Source organism: Meleagris gallopavo, chromosome 4 (genome assembly GCF_000146605.3).
Source record: "Meleagris gallopavo isolate NT-WF06-2002-E0010 breed Aviagen turkey brand Nicholas breeding stock chromosome 4, Turkey_5.1, whole genome shotgun sequence".
Lineage (NCBI taxonomy): Eukaryota > Metazoa > Chordata > Aves > Galliformes > Phasianidae > Meleagris > Meleagris gallopavo.
This window is the reverse complement of record NC_015014.2, coordinates 12522749-12546519: the sequence shown is the minus strand read 5'-3', so window position 1 is coordinate 12546519 and position 23771 is coordinate 12522749. Positions and strand designations below refer to the sequence as shown.

The window sequence follows — 23771 nt, the reverse complement described above, 5'->3', positions numbered from 1 at the left end:
CTGTGTGTGCAAGTATTAAGTGAGGTGGCTGGTGGCCAGTAGTGTAAATAAATTAAAGATATATCTTAGTGAAAAATTCATTTGCATGTCAGAATAACTGCAAGTTTGCTGTACTCGAGTGCCCTTGTCTAGCTTTTGTTGCAGTCATGCTCACCAAGATGTTTATCAAGAGATATTGAGTATTTTAATATGAAATTGTAAGAGAAGGGCCAGTCCTGAAGTTCATCCTGCTCAATATCGTGCCTCTGTGAATAGCCAGTAACAAGAACCTAGTGAAAGAAGAAAAGAAGGAGAGCACACAAAGCATCATCCTTCCCTTCAGATAACCTGTCATATCTGACAGGCAGAAGTTTAAAGACTTCATAATCTGGAAGAACACTTTGCACAGTGTTCAATGGCGACTGGTGGTCTTGTGGTATTTTTTTCTTAATCCATTTGTGCATGTTTTGTATTGCTTCCATCAGCAATGATTTCAATTTAATTATATGAGAACATGCAGATGTCTTTGTTTTGTAATTTGAATAATTATGGCATTTTTAATTTAATCTACTCTCTGAAGTCATATGAAGTCTTTCTTGCTTTTTTGCAACTCCTTTCTATACCTGCAGATGATTTAACTTCGGGCCTACATTATAACAAGAGGAGCTATTCCTCAGAACTTTTTACATTTTCGTCCTATTTGATTCCTTTATCCTTGCGAATTTTCAAGTGCTGTAATTGTTTGAGATGTCTGTGTTCAGAGTAATGGATTAGAATTCTAAGCATGAGTGTAATGACCTATCAAGAAACTTAACTAGATGGAACATTAAGAAATGTCTAGAGGACGGCTACTCAAAAGTCCACTGGAGATGTATGTTAACCTTAGTGATTGGAAGTGAACCCAGTGCAGTTATATACATTTTTCTGATTTCATATCTTGATGTAAAAAATTATAGAGTACACTCACTAGTGTTAATGACTATTACACAGTTTCAATATGGTATATACAAAAAGTTTATAACTGTAGGATTTCTTATTTCTCTAAGAAACCACATGAAATTTGAGTAGCTGCTTATGTTGAGGCTCTCAAAAACAGTGTAATGAGTGACTGAAATATAATTTACAATAACATTAAGGATTGTGTGTATGTATCTCTAAAAGTAAAGCCTCCTATGAGTTTCCACAGAAACTCCAACAAAGAGCACTATAGTACTGTTTAATAGAACAAATTCTCAACTACAGAACACTATTTTTCAACATCATTATCACCATTAGCTATGCATTTTCACTAGCAATCACGAGAGCCTGTATGCCATGCTTGTAAAAATCTGCATCAGCGGAGGTGACCCACTGCTCTGTCACCACTGCTGAAATGCATATTCCTCTACTTTACCCTGCTCAATGCACTATTTGGTGTCTCTCGATATTCAGCAAGCATAAGTAAATTTCAACGTGTGCCATTTTTTCTGCATTAAGCAATGAATTGACACAACTTTATTGCATACACTATTCGTGTCAGATGCCATTTTGTTATACTGTCCGTCTGCTGCCGTCTGTTGTACGGCAACAAAGTGTCATGGAATATTGATAGGAAGCATCAACTTCTACTGTCATACTATCAACATCTGCCTCTGATGCCATGGGCCAGCAGAATATAACAGGAGGCATCACTTTGGGAGCAGTTTAATTTGAAAATAGAGCAGTGAAGATAGTATGTTATCTAAATGCTTACTGGGGCAGATTACAAAGTTTCTGTCAAGTTATGTCCGCTGGCTTCTGCCAAATTTTGATGTTTGAGTTCATGGATTCCCCATCTTAGCTCGGTTTTGGTTGTAGGATGTGGACATCAACTACAAACCCACTCTTTCAGAGCTGAATTGGTAAGGGTTTGTTTTCTCCTTGGTAGATAATTTGTTTTCTTGCTTTTAAGTTTTTCCCAGAGCAGCTCAAGGATCTGTTTGACAGATCAGTGCAGGGAGTTCAAACTGTTCAGCAGGTGGTTGTGTTTTCTTTTGGGTACAGTTCTTCAATGACTTTGGGTTAAATGTGGGTTAAAGGTAAAACGTCCTCTAAAGTAGTTGAAGGAGTTGCAGGATAGCATTTTTAAGAAAACAGTAGTTGGCTATTTGAGAGCAAGAGTGCTGTGTTTTAGCAATGAATGAGAAGAATTTTGGAGGGAGTATGTCATATGGTGTCCTTTCTCAAAAACAAAAACTACAGATGGAAGATTAGTGATTTTTATTATATGAATCTCTTTCCAGATATTTCCCAAATGACAAACATTAATAAGGTTGAGTTGCAATTAAAACTTTGCATCTTGTCTTTATGTTTCTGTCTGGGAAAAAGAAGTTTAACTTAAATAAACAGGAAACTCTAACAATATTACAAATGCTGGCTGCTTCTGGGAGTTAATTATGTGCTAGTAATACGTACGGTAACTAAAAAGCAATTCTTAAAAAATGCAGTTGTGGATAGATTGCGAAAGAGTGTACAGCACTTGGCTTATTTGTAATAATGAGACTACTAACAGTGGAACACTGAATAAATTTCAGATATTAATGTCTTAAAATATGCTGATAAAGTGGGCAGGGCATGTTAAGGCTGGAAGAAATACCTTAAAATGGAATATATGAGGAATTTATCAGCTGTCAGTTCACAGTTTTGTATGTGAGAGAGAAGCTATGTTTAAAATTAAGTCATTTAAAAAGTGATGAGCTATAAAAGTTAATTGGCTAAGAAGTTACATTTTTTTGTCATGGTGAAGTTTTGTAATACAAATTTTTAGGGATGGTATTTTTGCACACTTTTGCTCTGCTTATGTTAGCTAATTAGCAGTTTTCCCAAATGTGCATATTCCTTTTTTAGCAGTGTCTTTGTTCTTGAACACATGTGGCTAAGTCCAGGAGAGATTCTGCCCTGTTTAGAAGAGCAGTAGAAGTTCTGCTTGTCAGTGTTAGAGGTGTTTGATGGTGCAACAGGGCCTCTTTTGAAAATGGAGGCAAAATGTGCCACTGTTTCAGTTTGTCTGGCACCAAATAAGATTAAGGACCAGCAAGTATAACCATACACCATAGTTCCTGGACATATTTAACAGCGGTAGATCAGTGTGTTTCTCAGTTATTTTTCAACAAACAATTCTTTGTTCCATGTCAAAGAAATTGATACTATAGATTGGTACAAAGTCTGAGGCTCACTTTATTCAGCACTTGAGAAAACAAAGAAAACAAAAACTTCCATTCACCATTTCTTTCTACGTTTTGGACCATTTTCCATCATTCAGATGTACTTGAAAACCATATGAGTTAGTCATTTTTTCAGTACAGTTTGATAGCTTCGTAGCTGTGACTTCTTTTGTCTTGACTTATGTAATGTCATCCACTGTTTTTGCTTGTTAGAATTTTTGTCTACCTTTTTTTCCCCCGAAGTAAATAATTATTTTGAGCTAATACCTGATTTTCTTATCTTAAAAGAGTTGCTGTAAAGAAAATATAGTCTGAAATTTATGGATGTGAAGGTTTTTAGCCTGTGTTTCCTCAGTAGTCTGAGGCAAAGGGAAACCATGTTGAGTAGTGCAAATTTCTAGTCCCACAGCTACATCTAGCATAGTTTCAATTTACTCATCTCCCTTGCTGTTCATCCACAGAGGAGAGAATGTAATCATGAGTCCCTGTTAGTTTTGGAACAAAAAAAATAATTACAACGTTTCAATTGAATCTTTTACTAAATTAGAAGTCAGAGGATATTCAAATAATGCTTATTTGTGCTTATTTTTTGTAGCTCAAGCTCAGTTAACTGTTTACAGTGCAGTTTAATACACTAGAATCACCTCATCCTTAAAAGCAGTTGTCAGAAAAATATGGGCCTGCCTGGTAGAATGTATTAGCCCAATACATTGTCTCCATTTTATTATGAAGCTGCTGGGGAAGCTGTGATATACAGCACTGTCATTACAGATCTATTGTTAGAAGGGTCCTACAGTCTTCTGTGTGTTGCCATTAATTTATAGCAGTAAACAATATGTAGTCTTCCAACTGCAGCAAAGCAGAATCTTTTAATGAGGTGGATGTTATTACCACAATAAATCAGTGCATTCGTGTAATGTATAATTCAATGTGTGTATTCCCACTGTAACTTCTCTGAGTAAGCTGATAGTGTATCATTGTCAGTGCACAGCTCCATGGTTCTTTTTTTTTCCCTAAGCTTTCTTTCATTTGGGGATTTTTTTTTATTTGCTTGCATATAAATGTGACATGTCTTGATAGTTGTCCTGTTGTGGGCTTCAGAAACCAACTGTAACAATAACAGCCAAAATCAATACTGTGGGTTCTGGCTATATGGATCTCTGTGTGATGCCATTATTATTTTCTTTCTTCTGAAAATAAAATGAAATCAATTCTAATTGTGTTTAGCTTTATATTCAAGGAATGTAATTTTATAACTATTGATTTGAGCCATACTCATTTGGAGAGTAATAAAAATAGAGGCAGATAAAGAGAAAGCATAAATTGTTACAGAGCGATACATCACAACACTGTTCCTATTTTAATTCATATAATTTGTCTAATGATGACCTTCTTTCTTCTTTTTCTCCCCCTCAAGCATAGCCAAGTCTTTAGGGAAAATCAGTACATATGGAGATTCTAAAATGGTTCTTGGAACAAAAAGACTTCTTAGAGTCAGTTTCGTTCTTCCCTGGAATAAATTTGTTAAATCAGATAAAAATCCTTTTATACAGGAACTACTTGTTTTAAAGGGTTATATTTCAAATTAGTGAACTGCAAAAATAGTAATTAACCTAAGATGTTTTCTTTATTCTACTGCAATTTGAAAGCCGCTTTAAGTAAAAAACGTAAGATAAGATCTTAGGTCATTCATAGATGTACTCTATCCTTGAGGAGAAAGTACTTTGAAGCTGCTATACCAAATTTCATGTGAGCTACAAAAAAGCAGATATGTGAAAAGTAATAACTAGAATAGCACAATAGTTTTTTGTTTGAACTGTGCTTGAATTACTAACTAGGTTTTTGATTGTGTTTGGATACTTCTAAAGTTTCTTCTTGCCTTGTAGTATATTTATTTATTTTTGCAATACAGAAATAAGAAAATCATTTTGCGCATTTTCAAGTTACACTTCAGGACTTTCATAGTCTTTTCAGATGGGCATAATTTCTTTTAATAATATACAAATAATGTTTTCCATGCATACACAAAATGGTATTATATATTTGTTCTGCACATATATAAGAAGTTGTTTTAAACCACTTATAGCGTTATACATGTGCAGCAGCTATATTAACTTTTGGGTTTCTCAGCGCTGAATGTGAAATGTACTCGTTTTTCCATATGCCTTATGTCAAATTCTGCTCAGGAAATGCATGGCTGTTGATACCAAAGCATTAATTTTCTTACGTCTTTGTCAGTCTTTGTTCATTGCTTACCTATGTTGGTGAAAGTTTTTTTCTTCTCCAAATCATACATAGGCTATTTGTATATCTTATATCCACATTTTTGTATCAATATTCAGCTATTTTATTTGCCTACTGCAGTGTTTCAGGTTTTATTCATTAAGTAACATTTGTCTTGAGATGGTAAATAGAAAGCATACAAACGAGAACAGTAATACCAAAAATCTGCACTGGTAATATTCTTCCACCCTTTTACTTGCTATTTCCCCCCCCCTAAAACTTCCAAAGATGTGTTTGGTTATCACACTCAACCCCCTTCTCCCTCCCAAGCACACAAGTTAATGCGTCTTTGTCCAAGACATTTTGCGAACTGAGTTTCGGTGATCATCTATAATCAGTAGTAAAAACAAATTATGCCTATATGGATGTAAAAGAAGCTTTTGTTTCTCCAATCAGTTTTGTTTGTGTGCTTGGGATTCTGGTGGGAAATAGAGAGATTATACAGCTGCTTACAAAATACAGCACCTGCATTTGCAAAATACCACACCCATTATTTTCCACGCATGGTGATACTAATTCTTGCTAAAAAGAGCATGGGAAGCATGTTGTGATAATACATCTTGTTATCGTTATTTGCTTACGTATTTATTTTTACAAACTTTGTAGCCTATTGGTGCTTTGAACCCAAAGAGGGCAGCGTTCTTTGCTGAGAGATATGAATCATGGGAAGATGATCAAGTTCCAAAGTTTCATTATGGTACACATTATTCAACTGCAAGTTTTGCACTCGCATGGTTATTAAGAATCGTGAGTATATTGTTTAAAAATATATTTCTTTTAAATGATAATAAAAATTAAAAATAACTAGCAATGAATTAAACTAAAAGCAATGGCACAGGAGAATACTAAGTTTTTTGAAGATCTGTGATCAGGACCTTAGTTTGATTTCGTAGTTTGAGCAGAAAGCTTTAATATTTACTGTATGGACTTCTCTAATCAGCAGAACTTTTTCTCCTTAACAATTACTTTTTAGTGTATTTTCTTATGCTACTTTAAACATAGTTAACTTTCCTCCCTTGCATATATTCTAAATGAACTATACACCAAACGTTTGTGGTTTCTTATGAAGGTATTTCATTTTCACTTCCTAATGATAATAAATGAATTATTTTCTGAGACTTTATGATATAAATAATTTATTCTTTTTAAATTTGTTGCAATTTGTATGCAAGTTACTTTTGAGACGCTACGTATTGGTAATATATTGATTAAACTAAGTATTTTTCCATAAGATTGAAAGGCAATTTATCTCTTAGAAAGTAATTTCTTTGGGAAGGCATTAGCACTACATCATTAATTAAAGCTTGTTAGAATGGTACAAGCATACATAAATCCTTGAAGTAATTTATAGCACTTAGCTAATTTCAAGCAATTATCCACTAATAAGTGCTTAAGTGTTCTTTAACTAAGAGGAGGCTTTAAAATCTCAAACGTTTTTCTTTCCTAAATCACAAATTACATATTTAACAATAACAGTCATAAAGCTATCAGTATTTAATGCTGCCATCTATAGTAATAGACTACCTTTAACAAAATAAAACGTATTACATGCTCCTTTTAAGAAAATCTAAGGAATATTGAACTTTTTCATATTTTTGAAAGCAATTAATTGTGGCTTCTCCCCCAGACTTTGAATATTTATTTCATATGCATTTGCTTTTCTGTATCTGTATTTATGTGCATAGAATAGAAATTAAATAATTGATTGAAGAAATAAACATAATTTTCTATTTCTCACTCTTGGATAATAGAACAAACTTTTCTTTGATTAAGCGTGTATCTTCCAGAAGAACAGCACCATTATTAACCTAACCAGAAAATAATGAAAGAATTCCTAAAATTGCTTAAGAAGTATGTTGCTGTTTTTAATTATTGTTTTTAAAACATTTTAGGAACCCTTTACAACCCTTTTCCTAAATCTACAAGGTGGGAAGTTTGATCATGCAGATAGAACCTTTTCATCTATTTCAAGAGCGTGGCGCAACAGTCAGCGTGACACTTCTGATATCAAGGTAAAAACTTTCCTGAATGGTCTTAACATGTTCTGTACTGCATCTGTATTTATTTGATCTATGGTTGTAGACCCACATCTAATGGAAAAAGGGGAACCTTTGTGATATAGATATGTTTTTCATTGTCATTTTGCTCCTCCCCAGAAGTTTTAAGCTGTTGAAAACTCAATAGAAACTGGTATTGCTTTTTAACCAGTAAGACTCATACATATTCTCTTCACGTTTCTGTCCAGTTTAACTAAGGATGCTGCAGTTACAAGTCAATATTGTGCTATGTAGTTTCAGATCTGAACGTCAACCTCATTTTTGGGTATTTTCTGCTATGGCCCTTGATTAGTTATGACAAATGGAAGGAGGATGCTAATTCAGATCCAGAAGGGTCAAAATCTAGTTTTACGATGAGGAGTAAATAGATAAGGGATAAAGAATACGTCTCCAGAGGAACTGCGTTGAGAATAAAATGGGAGGCATTACTTTTGGAGGAGTACTCGAGCATTGTACAACTAGGAAAGGTCTGAGTGAGTATTTAGGTTGACTGGAGTAGTCTCCTTGTACAAAATACTGTAACTAAATATTTTCATAGCTGTTATCTTTTCTGTTATATTCCAATGGAAACTGAATGCAACCAGCATTTTGGAAAAAAAATCTTTTTTAAATGTTTAAAATGACTAAAATGTTTTAAAATATATATATATTATTTAATTTTACTGTAAGCTCTCTAGGCTTCTGTTGCTACTTCAACAGCTGATGAAAACCTACCAGTTTAATGCATCCATTAATACAAATAGAAAGGATTTTGGATGTTACTTTCGATCTTGAAATTGTCAGTCCAAAGTATATGCTGTTTATTCTATTTCATTGCACAGAAGGAGGAACATGCAGGAAGAACAAGGATTTTATTCCCGTTCCAGCTGCAAGAATGTTGAGTATTTAGAAGCACTGAGTTGATAACTTACAAGAAATGATAATAGTTTCTCCTTGCTTCTTGTGTGATGGGAGCAAATGTAAACTAGTGGCCCTTGTCATAAGATTATTGTTAATCTTGGTTGGAGGCATCACATGTTTCAAGGTGAGCTAACATGAGTTAGCTTAGGAAGCAGCTCTTGTTGGTTGGTACCAAACTTCCACAGAGAAAACCAAAGCATATGTGTGGTCATATCCAGTCTTTGTCAGTAACCTGTGAAGGCCTTGGGTTGGTGATCAGAGTGAGAAACTAACGCTGCACTGTAGTATAACTAACTGCAACTGTAGTTTGGTTGAACTTTTGAACTTCTCATTCCAAGAGGTGGTGTGTTGCATAAAATTTCATTTTCTACTTCTTCCCTATTCATTTATTTAAGCAATGCAAAAGAAAGGTTCTTTGGAATTTTGCTTCTTCCCTATTCATTTATTTAAGCAATGCAAAATAAAGGTTCTTTGGAATTTTGCTAGTGCCTTGATCATTATTATTTACTAGTTAGATTAGCACTCATGTCTTTACAGTATTGAGTGTCTTTAAATTAAATCTTCTGCTCTGAAAATTATTAAATGTGTTTTAATTCTGTGAAAGTACTATTTAGTACCTTCTAAGTAATGGACAGGCATGATCCTTAACTCATTTAAGTGCTTCTTAATTTACACTGCTAGTGTTTATAATCCTTGTTAGGATTTGTTAGTTTTGTTAATGTTACATAAAAATCGGACATTGAGAGCTTGGTAATGTTTAATAGAAAAACGGTTTTGTTTGGGACCAGTCTTAAACTCCAAAATATACAGAAGTTAAGTCTGTCTCTTCTTTTGTTGCTGTTTTTCTTTGACTAATAAGTAGGTTTGTTCATACTTTTTCAGAAGCAGTTAATATTTCTGGCTTTGTAGCAAACCTGTTGCACTAAATTGGTTTGGCATTATAATTGCAACAATATAGTTCTATCAGTGTTCCTTTTTGCATTTGTTTTCTGTTTTCCAAGTGTAGTACTTCTGTAATTTCTTTTGTACCATGCTTAGAGTTTTTAAGGATAGGCTGAAATTCTCATCCTTTCTTCTGAACAGCTTGTTGCCTTTGTAGTGTCATCTGGAGTTTTATTACTGCACCTCCTATGCCAGGTCATTAATGAGATTATTGACTGGTATTAGATGCAGGGCAGACCCCATTACCATGTCTTCCCCGTTTGACAGTGAGCTATTGATAACTGCTGTTGGAATATGGATTTCCAGCCTGGGTACTCTCACGTTATTGTAACCTAATCTCATCTTCATTTCTCAATTTTGCTTATAAGGAAGTCATGGGAGATTGAGGCAGTCTCAGAGGTGAAGCAACTTGTGTTTATTGAAACAGGCTGCCTAACATATGCATGCTTAAGACACCCTGTAACCCAGTAAGTTTTTTTTACATATGCTTTGCATTGCTTTATATTTCTCCATCTAATAGATGGGGTTTCAAAAATTACAAGGAGTTAAGTTGCTGCCAAACTGGCAAAGTTACTTTTGTGTAGGATAGATTTCATGTCACATTATTAGCAAGGTAAATGATGTCCAAGAGCAATTACTAGCCAAATTCAGAAGTAGGTACCTAGTAATTCAGATTTTTAATGATAAGCTGCTTGCCTAGTATAGCAAAACTTTTAAGATTTAGGATGTAGATCCTTGGTTTTCTTGAAAGATTTGCTGTAAAATTGTGCCAAGCTGCGTAACAAGAAAGTCCTTGTCTGACTGAAGGAAAAAAAAAATCCCCATTCAGTCAAATGTGTATTTGTGGTAATCTGTTGGATATAGCAGTAGTTAAATAATGCAGGCATCTGGGTTTATGGATCAGGAAGTTCCTTTAGATATCTGTGGTCTGCTTGTTCTATAGCCAACCTTAATTGTATCGAAAAAAAAAAAAAAATAGTTTGAATATCTACTCTGAACTTTTTCTGGAGCTGTTGAAATAAACTTCAAGTAAGATATGGACAAATCTGCTGAAGTCCAGAGGAAAATGACCAGAGGTCAAGAAAATGAGACCAATGATACAAATATGGAGATTTTAGGTTGTTTACTTTGGAGAAAAGAGGAACAAGGGGAGAAATGTCAGTGGCAGGTCTGATGCTTTTGCCTGGTGGGGATTTTGGCTGGCAGGGAAAATGTACTTCATTTCTATTGTACACTTCTTGTTCCAGTAGGCTACCCTGCCAGACTTGGTGGAGGTGTGTGATCTGTGTGGCCTATTGCAGGAGGGGAAAAATGGTTAGAAGGTGCTGGTGGGAATTGATCTTTCTGTCCATGAGGTAAAATCTATTCCTACACAATGAGACATTTAAAGGGGGGCAGCTGCTGTTTGTTTTCAGTCTGAATAGGACAGGAAGTGGGTTCCAGCTACAACAAAAGCAGCCCAGATGCTAGGAAGACCTAGTGATTGGGATGGGTAATTTTGTAGAAACACAGTAGTGAAGATTTTAAAATAAAAAGGTTAAGAAACAACTTTCAAAAATAATTAATTATAATTGCCTGAGGATGAAAAGATGGACAACGTGGCCTCTCAAGGTTTCATCTAGACCTATTTATGATCTAGTATAGTCCTTTTTTTTCTTCTCAGTAATTCAAAGAAATTGGATGAAAGGAATTGCAATTATGTACACACACTTTCTGTTTCCACTTTCTCTGTTGAATTAACCTGGACTACATATTACATATTGTAGTGGTATTTGAATACCAGTTTTATACATACTTTTATATATATTGTCAGTAAAAAGTAAAATAATGTTATTTACATATAATTAATGTATTGACTAACGTGATATAAAACATCTTCAGGATGCATTTTTATCAGTAATTAAGCAATTGCTACTTGAATTTATTATGCATTTCATTAATATACTAAATTTTAAAAATATAAGTTTTGCTAAATTCTTAATTACTGAAGATTTTAACCATTTCCCTATGCTTGGAAATATTTCCAATATTTCTTAGAAATTTAAGAGGATGATTAGACATTGAGAAAATGAATTTCTTCATTAATTCAACTTAGAAATCTTATGGTGGTAACTTGACGTATTGTTTTAGAAGTTGGGAGGATTTCAGTCAATGACTTAAGGCAATTTCTTAGTTCTGAGAGAAATAGCATACGGAATGGAGGGAAACTTAGAGGTACGTAGAAAATTTATTTTCCTGTAGTTATGGAAGTGATTATCTGAAAATGTAACAACAAAAAAAGAAATTCTGAATTAATGTAGTATGTCAATATGTATTTTCAAATGCCATTTAAATACCCTGACAGATGAAGTAGTGTGCGGCAATATGAAGAAAAACTTAGAATTCTAATATGCATTTTTATTATTCTGTTTGACAGGTTATATATAGGCTTAATATTGCCTAATGTGATTGTCAAATATTAGCGTAAAAATCTGATCTCTTATAAATGTTTTAATATGGCTGTGTAATCTGTCTCACTGATTCTTGACAACTTCGTAGATCATATAACTTAGCTTCTAAGTGCTTCAGTCTACAACTTTCTAAACAAAAATTAAAATAAAATAATATTTCATTACATTTAAGGTAAATTATCTTGCTCACATTTCTTATGCTTGGTGGCAGGCATGAAAACAAATTAGAAATGTTCAACTGACATTCTGTTGATAAACTTTGTAAAAAATATTTTGTTAGTGAAGTTTTCTTAGGAATTGTGGCTTCCGTCTGGTAAAAATATTTTTTAATTATATGCATAGTTTTATAATAATTTTGTTAAAATCTTATATTTTATCTTTAATAAAACAAAACCAAACAACTGTGAATGCTGTGTAATAGATTCGTGTTGATGTTCCCTGTGAGCTTTTTCATGAGATTGGATGAAATCGAATCATGGCAGAAGGAATGAAGTATTGCTTATCATAAGGATGTCTGTTTTTACCCCAGAGAACTGGTGAATTTCAACAGAGAAATTCTGAAAATAATTTTCAGCATGATTGTGCAAAAGCAATAGCTTTAACAAATCATACAGATGTTTTCATTTTTCCATGACATCATATAAACAAAATGTGGAATAATTCTGCAGTTTCTATACATGTGCCAAGTACATAAAGAAGTCAAGTAGAAGACACCACAAGTATAATGTTAGGGATTATGATTAGCAAACACATGAAGAATATTTGTGGACTTGATAAAACTGTAAATATTTTATTATTAAGTTGATCAACAGACTTTAGGGAAATCATTAACCTTTAGGTAATGTAGTCCTTTTCATCCATGTAAAACCATTGAAAGTTGGCATTAAGTGCTACTCAGTTGGAGTGGAGTAGTACATCATCTATTTGAGCTGCTTTATCCATGTATAAGTGCTACCATATGGTCAACATAACAAAATCAGATAATAGAGGAGCTCCTTTTGAAAAAATGCATTGTTACAGAAAACAAGTAATAATGTCTTACGGAAAGTTTTGATAGTCAAAGTTACAGAAGTTAGTGATGATTTTTAAGTTTCCAGGCTGCTTATTGTTTTTGTGCAATCTTATGAAAACTATGTGTGTTCTAGGAAGCTGAACGGCTTCTGATCTTGGAAGAAACAAGGGAATATCTGTGCATATATATAAATATATAACAAACATCATTAATATATGTAATGAACTTATGTTTTAAGTATTCTACCATCATGGTCTGGTTTTGTATTTGTGATACAAGTTGCTACTTAATTAATTGTCCACACTTCTTATTTTTCCTTGGTAGTTTGAATGCAATGATAAAATCTACAGAAACTTCTATCATAGTGATCTTTCTTTCTTACAAACATTTATCTGTGACACATTTGTTTTATCACTTACTCAGTTAATAGTTTCAAATCTCTTTTTATCAAGTACTTGTCAAGCATTTGGTACAAAAGCACTTTTTGCCCTACCTAGTTAATTAAGGTGACTGTAAACAAAAAGATGTACAATTAAAAGCCAAACAGTATTTCACACAAGGATAGAGGTGATAATAGCTTAATTCCTGCTTGATCTTTCCTGTTCTTGCCCTGGCTACTCGGCTTGACCTTATTCACAATCTGATGACCTCCCTATTGCACTCAGTCTTTTGGAAAGCTGCTCATGCCATAGCTAGTCCTTGGGGGCTATCTGGGAGACCACTGATCCACTGACCCATATCAGTGGACTGGTTTCTTACCTACTGAGCTTCTGATGGAGCTATGTACTACACCCGCTGTAGATGAGGCCAGTGGAGCAGTCTGATTTTTTTTTTCTACTTCTTAAACAGCATGCAGTTTGCAGTTGCTATATGAAAGACCAATTTTACTCTAGTTGTTTAGTATGAAATAGACTTCCTGAAGCAATTACATATATTGATTCTTTCCTCACAGTGGAAGTAAATTTTCTTATTTAGATTTTTCTAAATCCATCAAATTGCCAAGTTTATTGGTATGTTAAAGTCTGAATATCAAGTTCCCATGCAAAATTGCTTTTAAATATAGTAACGGTAGAAATGTACATACTATATAGAATAGACTTTTTCTATTCATCTTTACATCAGGATTTTGCAGACATTTCTAAAAGTCTATAAATAAGATTCTTAAGCCATTGATTTAGGTATGTTTCTATATAAGCTTGTACATGTTTTACAAAACAACAGCCTATAAAGTTGCATATCCCAGTGCAAAACAGAGAAATATCCCACTTGTTCAAAAGAAAATCTGTTTTGTTTTGCTTCCTGGCATGTGATAATCAATTCTGCACTAGAATGCTGTTTTCTATTTCAAAAGTTCTTTGTGTAGCCGTAAGTATTACTTAGTGCTTTTCTTGTAAGACTTGGAAATTATAATTCCTTTTCTACATGTGCTTGCATTTTTTGATTCAGCCCATTTGAGTGTTGCATGCAGTGCCTCCCTGCACTAGCGCCAGGCAGCCCAGCCTTAGATGGTTTTGATGCCATGTTGTAGTCCCTTTAACCATGGGACAGCACAGTTGTCTAAAGCAATGATAATCCTGTCAAGAGATTCGGCTCACAGAGCCCTTGCAACCATGTGAAATTTCTGCTTTTGTTTTTTTTAGTTTTGTTTGCGTGTGTATGAAGTGATGTGCATTTCTTCTCTTGTAACAATAGACAAGATGCATAGTTGTGATAAATATCTGTTAATGAAAGAAAAGTTTTGTCTTGATTCAACTTCAACTTTTTTTTCCTGAACACATAGTCTAACTCCAGATATTTTAGTTTTGACAGAACCTTTACTTGTAGGCATTGAACTATGAATTTAGTTTCACTCAAATGTTACGGTTGTCTGCTCTTCAAATTTTGTATTGTATTAAAATGTACATGCTTTCCCAACTTCTTCACATCGTCAGTGTGTCTGTTACCTTCCACTGAAGATTGTTTGTGTCACGTGATACTCATTTATTTAGTTTTATAAGTTTCTCTGAGGATGATATGCTACCAAAAGCAATATTCTGTCTCTGTTTTATAGCATGTTGCGTTGTATTTCTTTGTCATGTTACAGGCTTAAAAAGGAGATATGATATCTGAAGGATTAAATTTTAGGAAGTATGAAATCACAGATTTCACCCTTATTTGTGTGTCTGTGGGTGGACTTTTTGTATTCTGCCTCTGCCTAATGCCATTTTAATAATTATTTGTTAATGTGACAAAGTATATTTGACAGAATTCATAGCATGGCATTGTTTTTCATTTATATACAGGAATTGATTCCCGAATTCTATTACCTCCCAGAGATATTTGTCAACAGCAACAATTACAATCTAGGAGTGATGGATGATGGAACAGTTGTGTCTGACGTTGAACTTCCACCGTGGGCCAAAACCCCAGAAGAATTTGTTCGCATAAACAGACTGGTAAGATGACTCTCTTCTATTTTCTGTCAAGTAGCATTTGTTTTGCAAGCTTTCTGAAGTAATCTGGATCTTTGTAATACACAACTACTTAAAATTTACATATAAGGTTACGAATGAAATAATTTGAAGGAAGGGTGGAATTAAAAGTTTTGAGAAGAAAAAAACACGTGTAGTATTGCTTGTTCTTCAGAACTGACCAAAAAAGTTTTGTGTGGTCTAAATGAGCAGGAGATCATCTTATTTTTTATGTCAGTTCTTCTAATTCTAAAGAGATAATAAAATAATTGCTTTACATAAATCTTTAAAAAGCTTTTTAATAATGGACAGTTTTCACTCCAGTTATCTAAATGTAACTTAAGATATTTTAATTAAGTATCCGTTTAGCTCTGAAGGCCAGTGAACGCTTTAGGAGAGAAGGCTGCATATTAAATCTGTTATCACCTTCTCCCTTTCTTCCATTAAAAAATATATTTTTTAGAACTGTTTTTACAAATAAAACTGAGTTCTCCTTCACTCACTTCATTCCCTGAACTTATTTTACTGTGTTATTCTCTGTTGTGGAAAATCCTGGTGTTAGCATTTCCTGTCTTCGCTGTGCTCTCTGAGCGGGATAGTGACTTATAGAATACCTGTTACAATAGCATTGTTGGCATCTCAGCACATTCTCTGAGCTATTAAATGAAGTTCTTTCCAAAATGGAAGGACTCTGCATCAGTGGCACTCTAAAAATAAATTAGCTTTATTAATAAATATAAGGCTGGAGTTCTCATGTAGTAGTCAGCTACTGGGAAAGAGTGAATTAAGGGTTGAAGACTATCAGAAACTTTTCACAGAAAGCAAACCTTGACTTGATAATGCCTTGACATTCTCAAGCTAGAAAATGAGCATTGAAAAATGAGTGCTGAAAACATTGGAGCTGCTGTTCATAAAAATGCAGGGTAGTCAGATCTGTACAAACCTGTGATTTGTAAGTTAGCTAAGTGTTTTGACTTCACTTTTACTGGTGACATGATACCATGGTCTTCAGAGATGTTGTTTGGTCTATATTTATGCAAGCTATTGAGCTTGATGACCTTAACATTTGTGGCAGTTGTAGGGTACACCATAATAATCACAAACTGTGTTAGGTGAATCTAGCGTTTGACTTTGTGTAAAATATACTAACATTGAGCAGGACTACTTGGCAAACTGTGTTCAAACACAACTTTTCATCTTACTGTTGTGCTGATAGGTAATCGGTTAGGGAAGTAGCCTTGACACCCTTTTGAGTTTGGCATGTGTTGGTGATTCAGAATATTCTGAGAAATGAAAAGTTTTGTACTCAGGCAGACTTGTCAAAGGCAGCCTTTGGCCTTGATCTCTCATCACTCTGTTGTTTCAGCTTTTGCATAAAATATATTTCTCATTCAATTAATTGCAGATCTGGCTTTCAACACAATGAATGCAAGTTATTCTCTAACTCGTGCTTCTTTCCTTTCTAAGATTTTAGCTCTTAATTTTCTTTTCTTAATTGTTAGCCATGGTGCCAGGTTTTTCTCATTTACAGAGAGTACTTATGTATACTTTCTGACTTGCCTTTCCCTCAATCCTCTGTGACTTTCCAAAACATTTGCTACTAGTGTCTGACTTTCTTGTACCTCTCTGGTATCTCTCACTTGTGTTATATTGGCAAGGTGAAGTGCTTCATCGCTGGAGCCAGGTATGTTTGATTATTATGGTTAAACTCCTGGGCACAAAATGTAAAACCCCTTTTAAGTCTTCTCTTAAAAAGTAATAAACTCAATCTATATTATAAATATATTTTTTTCTTTTTTTGTGGAGTCTACAGTAAGGTAGTCTTTATTTTGTTAAAACCTGAAAGAGGCAGTTCAGAAAATATTATAAGGGAAGTGCTTGATATGTATCCACTCGATTTAAAGAGAAAGTAACGTAAGTCTGAAAACAGCAGTATGTTAACCATTGTATGTTTGAATGATGAAGATTACAACTATTTTGAATTACTATTTGCTAATTTTACTCAGCATTACTTACAAAATTGGAAGATCCTATTTAATATCTAAATATAATTAACGTTTCCTTCTCAAATTTTTTTTCTAGTAATTATTCATCAAAGAATGTTTCTTTTGAAAGTATTTTAATCAAAAAGTTAGTAATCTGCTTAATGTCATGACTTCTGCTGTGAAATAAGTACCACTTGTCAAATGGCGCATTCAAAGAACATATAAAAGTAGCTATAAATTAAAGTTTTCAGAATCAATTTTTTTATTCAGGGAAATGTAATTTTTAAGCATTGGATAATTGGGCAAAACTGAACCTTTTTTTAAAAATAAGTTAATTTTAGAAGTGTGAAATAATTTACCAAGTGACAGTATATTAACATGTATCAAACAACAGCCTTTCTTGTGACACTATATCCCTGATACTGTTACTATAATTCAGATAGCAAGTTTTTGTCTAGTAGTATTAAATGTAAGCCTCAGTGCCACTATTAACTGCTTTTATGTGACAAACTCACCTTTATTCTGGTGCTGGCAGCCCTCTCAGTGGTGTTATGGGCAGTGCCCTCTATACTCTGCTGTTTTGACAGTGGAGTAAAACTGAGAAAATCATAGAGAAATATTAAATTGCTGCTTCTTTTTAATATTTAATGGAATGATACTTTCAACATCAAATTTTGTTTTTAAGTAGAGTGGGAGTGTTTATGAGAAATGCTTGAACTTTACTTTCTCTCAAATACTATCAAGAACATCTGCTACACTGCAGCTTCAGCTGATTCATCCAGTTAATATTTCCTTACAGCTTCCTGGTTCAGGCAAAACTAGTGATCATTGTATTTTAAGCACTCATTTTGTAAGCTATCACACACGGATATTTTTTCCCTTTGCATTTCAGTTTACCTTTTTAAGTCCACAGATCTTATGCAATGGTTGGAGCTCATGAAATGCATACTACTTTGATCTGTGACCTTTTTGTGGTGCTAATCGGGTTCCTGGTATCATTATACCTTGCTCATTAATCATATTTCCTGCAGCCCGTCAGACAGCCAGACAGCCCAAGCCCTGTTTGCAGCCCTGTGTTGGCAGGTTTCTGCTTTTCCAGATTATTACAGTGTGATACTTTGGCTTTTCATAACCAGACCCACATCAAGCTGTGTGCTACAATTAAAGTCAGATGGTCCTCAGGTTGAACAGGGATATACTGTTGCAGCTGTCTGTCTTTCTGGAGCAGACCAGCACGGGGAACAGATGATATGTAGGGCAGTGCATAATAACAGCTTGTACAGTACTGGGTCAGTAGCAGGGGTCCGGAACATTAATTGGCAGGCTGATAGCGGATGTAAAAATGATTCTTGATCTAATATTAATTCTGTAAAGTGTGTATTCTGATGGAAAAGGTTGTTGTGTATCTTCTGTGTTTGCTTTGAGAGAAAAAGCAGAATGGTGTATAATTAAAAGTGGTGTTTGATTGATGGAATGTCAGGATGAGTTAAATGATAGCATCGGGGTGCCATTCTTAGCAATACAAAGAAATGTAAAACGCATATACTGCTTGTACATATATTTGCTATTTTATATTTATGATGGCACAGTATTTTACAATGCTGCTAATCAATGAGAGGAATATTTTTCTCTGAGAGAAACTACAGTTTGATGGAAAAGTTACGTTTTTTGTCTTAAACCAGTCTGAAAGCTAATAGATATATATTTCTAATGCTCTAAATTGTATTTAATGTCACAGAACAACCACTAAGATAACTGAAATTATTTTTCAATTTTAACGGATAAGATTTATAATAGTTTTATTAATCTTTAATTGCATCATTATGTATATATTTGTAATAGGACTTACGATATTAGCTTAATAAGTTTTAAAACAAATTAAATGATAATCCTTCTCCCTGCCCCCGACAAAACAAAACAGAAATATCCCAGATATAATGTACTATTGCATCTTTACTTTGTTGTTTCCAAGTGAATTATGATGTCTTTATGACATCAGTTGTAAGCAAAGGGGAGAATGCTAGGTTGGTGTGATATGTTAAAAAATAATACTGCGATACTTCTGAGAATCATATAGGAAAGAAAAATGTAAACTGAGCAGGAATGGTTAAAAAGATAGTTGTTCAGGTGTTGTCTGGATATAGAAATATTAGATAAGAATTATAGCAGTAGCTGATACATTGTTTTTCATGCACAAACATAAACGTATTCATTCAGCCTTCCAGATTTTCTGAAATCTTTTGTTAGCTTCAAAGTCTTAGAAGCTCCTTTTCAGAAGTATTTTTTAAATTCACCTGTTGCAGATAGTGATTTCTCCATTAAGCCTTGATGGTAGAAATTTATTGTGAATTACAGAGTGGGAATTCCTAAAAAAACAAGTGTAACCCAAGGAAAAGTCATATATTTCCAGAGAGTTAGGAATTGATAAAATTCCAAATCAGGCAATTACATTTGTTCTAAACATACAAGTGGTCTATTCTGTCCTGTCTTTGAAGGGTGGATGTTGGAATATGTAAGAATTAATTTCAAATTATTAATCAATGGATAACTAAATTTTGCTCAACTTTAATGAGCTTCAGCTTTTTGAGAATTAGATTGCTTCAGTGATAATAGTGTTGTTGAGGTCTGTCAAGACAGCTTTGCACAGTATCTCAATTTAAATATTTTTAGTGCTTTATTACAGTGTTAGTCCTTCCATGATTAGCGATTTATCCACTTTACTCAATACCGGAGGAAATGCAAGACAAATTAGAAATGTGATGAGATTACTATGTCAGTTCGAAAGTTTTGAAATCCAATTGTTACATAATTGAAAATGTAATGAGTGGAAGCTAGGATGCTTTCTGAAACAAATTAAATACTTAAATACATAAAGGTACTATAAACAAAATTTGTCTTGGTGCAGTAAGCAAAATGGAGAGGAGGGACAGGCCAGCCGCTCACCCAAACACAAACCTTAACAGAGCAAAATGAAACACTATTAAGAATCACCAGTTGGTAAGAAAGATCTACAGAGTTAGAGGGTCATCATTGATCAATATGGCACATTATTTCTATAGTGCAGACTACTCTACCTTATGCTAGAAAACAGTGAAGAAGCAACATCCCTGCCAGCTAACACACCAGCAATATGCAGAAATGCAGTTTTGGTGTTCTCACTCTCTCCTATTCATGGAAAGTGAAATGATGAAAAAACAAAGTTGATTTGAAAAATGTCATGCTACTTGCAGTCTATTAAATGTACCACTGTTAGTCTGATAAATATAATGAACCAGCAGCTGAGACGGTGCCTGCAACTTGGAATGTGCTGTGATCCCTTGGAAAATTCTTCATGTGATATTTTTTTGAGTTCCACGGGTTGTGATTTTACACATACATGAAGTGTAAATTCTGTAGCAAGCGCTGTAGAAAATTATGTGGATATAAATTGTGTGAATTGCTGGAAATAGGTTACTACTTACATATCCTAGAGAGAAAAGGAAAAAGGCTAAACTGAAAACTAGATTAACTAGTGGCATTAGAGCTACTATCTGTGCAATGCAAATTTTGAAATTCTTGTTTAAGCAGTATTGGATGCAATCATTCAAAGCTAGAATACAGATTGGTCTGTTTACGCTGCGCCATGAGGATGCTTTTGGCAACATGAGTGTGAATTGATCTGAAATGTTTACAGAATTTGCGTGTACAAGAGAAGGGTAGGAAAAGAATAGTGCTGTGAACTCATTACTCAGGCTCTTCTAGATGACTTGGTGCTTTAGTTATCTATTTGCCCTGAGCAGAGGTCGTGGATCACGGTGAAGAAGAAGAGTTGTAATACTATTTTTTTTTTTTTTTTTGAAACTCTTCATCAAATGCATATGCAATTGAAGTGTTGCATCTGTTTTTGTTACTGATGTCTAGTGATTTCATGTAGCTTTGCTTTGAAAGTTATTATCTATATGCAATTTAGAATTTATGCAATACAATATCTTCTGAAAGGAGGATATTTATGAACTCTACTTATGTTTTAATTTGTTTAAATAATCAATTTCACAGATTTATAATAGAAAAAGTAGATTGGAAAGTCATCTATAACTTTAATCTTCCAGGGAAATATTTGTATTTTTGTATCACATCGCAGACATTTTTTGTGTGTGCATAATACATTTAAATAAAATATGTTTAACTACAGCTGTTGACTATGCATATTAAAACACTATGCTGCATTTACTTCATCTTGCATCCAGGCTGTCTCCGTGAGAAAAGTTTTTTGCAAGACTTTCTATCAGGTAGAATAAAGATTCACATTCATAGAGGCCTCAGAAACTTAATATGTTATATAATTCAGAAAGTTCTCAGAGCTACTGTTCTTTCTTGAAATTTGGGGTGTGAGATGTCTAGACTGCTGGCATATAGGAATCAGTATATTTACAAATTTGATGTTACTTGATACAGTTTTTTCTCATCTATGAAAACAAGGCAGTCCTGTAGTCCAGGAAAGTACTGTAAATGTATTTAATGGGCAGAAAGTCTCTTAAACACTTAAAGAAACAAATGGAGTGTAAATTTAAGAGTCATCCTTTCTTCAAGCAGTGCTTCTACTAATGGAGAGTGCAGTTCTACTCTATGACCAGTATTCCCTTTTAGTTAGCCCACACTAAAACTGCCCTACATCTGTTTGTTTTGTACTTGCTCTTAGTAGTGTATTTGCTTAATTACAGTAGTGTACCACTTACATGCATTTATTACTAACCCAGTTATACAGTTACATGTATAAAACAATGATAATATGTATTTGTCACTAAAATATGTTTTGCACTGTTAGAATTACTTCCTAAAAGTACCTCTGTTCCCCTTTCATACAGAAATAGTTGGTTGCAGGCCAGAATCAAAAAATACTGGATAATTGTAAGCAGTTTTGATTTAATTAAAGCATGTACAGATGTGATTATTATCATAGAAAGGAAGGGGAAGTAGATCCTTATTACATATTTTCAAATACCTTATTCAGTTCTCATCTAAATCTAGAGTAACAGTAATAATGCCAGCAGAACTGCACATGTATAAAATCAGTGCAAGTGTAATCTCCAGAGCATTCCAAATGAGAGAATAGAAGAATCATTCAGTATAAGGTAATTTTGAAAAGGAGAGAAGAAATATTTAAAAAAAAAAAAAAAGTATGATATATAACCTATTAGAAAATATTCTGAAAATCTGGGAATGATTGAAGTATACTTATTTTCTCTTTGTGCAATGGTTATATTGACTCTGTGTGTAAAAGAATCAACGTTTGAGGACATACAGTCAAAGAAATATGGCCAGAAGTTTATGTTTATTTAAACCCACTTCTCTTGGACTATTGTTTCTACTAATTTTCATATAAAATTTTTTATTGATTCTATTGCTAAAGGAGACTACTTTTCAAAGAAAGTAAAATGTATTCTTCTAGAAAATATGGGAGGCTGTGAAAAGGGAACTCGAGCTGTGCTTTTGAACAGAGCTTTTTTAAAGAACACTGGAAGAACTTAGTTTTAATTTCATAAAATATCAAAATATGCTAATATTAGACTGTGAGATTTGGACAATATTGATGATGTGAAAACATTGAGGAGGCATGTCTATAGGACAAAGTTATTGTGTAGTAAAAAGCAAAAAAACTTTGTCTTTTCAGTGAGAACAGTAACATAGATAGGATGTCATCATTTGTTAGCAAAAAGTATTCATCTTTCTTGTAGCCCGCCCAGATCTGCAAATAAGAGGGAAAACAGTTTGTAAAATGTTTTCTTTAATAATAATTTCTTCATTACATCTTGTTTGCTATTTGTACCACCTCTTCACACTCTGCTTGCGAGTTACTATATTGAAATTACATCTACACTCGAGAGTTCAGTTTTTCAGCAGAATAAAAGAATAAATCTGCGCATCCTTAGAGTTAAATCATTCTTGAAAGTGTAATAGATGTCCCTTGTTCTGAAAAGAGAAGTCTTAATGGTATCTTGGAATGTGATTTTCCCCTGCAGTCTGTCCATCTTTGCTGTTATAGAGGGGGAAAAAAAATAATTAAAGAAGTGTCTTCCTCAGCCAGTCTTCATCATTCAATGTATGGAGTAATTCTAGCATAATACTCTCATATTGAAATATGAAGCAAAAGAAAATGCTTTAAAAATCCTTTAAATTACTTGCTAAACATTATGGCACTACATAATGATCTATAATGCATTTATGTGGGAGAAGTCTGAGACTTAAGAGGAGAAAAACTAAGTAGAATATCAAATATGTTAACTGAGGGGATGGTAGTAAAAAGAGCAAGAAAGCACATGGAAGTGACAAAAGAAAAAAACAAGTAAAACTGTGAACACAAGATAATTATGAGATGGCTATTTTTTTTTAATAGAGTAAGAGATTTTATTACAGCCAAGATAAATATTAAAACATGGAGGAGACTGGTTTGTCATTGTGAAAGATTTCAAAAAGCCAAAGGAGAATATTTTGAGCATATGCAGTTTTTAAAAATATGAAAGAAAACTAAAGTGACTAAATTCACTTCTATGC

The 23771-nt window shown here is 33.7% G+C and overlaps 1 protein-coding gene across 1 annotated transcript in view; it reads left to right on the top strand.

The window, feature by feature from the left end:
* LRBA (LPS responsive beige-like anchor protein) overlaps nucleotides 1-23771 on the top strand; it is a 368564-nt gene that overhangs the window by 259692 nt on the left and 85101 nt on the right. The window contains 3 exon segments of the mRNA XM_010709547.3: nucleotides 6051-6191; nucleotides 7337-7456; nucleotides 15088-15240. Coding sequence (XP_010707849.2) covers nucleotides 6051-6191; nucleotides 7337-7456; nucleotides 15088-15240 — 414 coding nt within the window.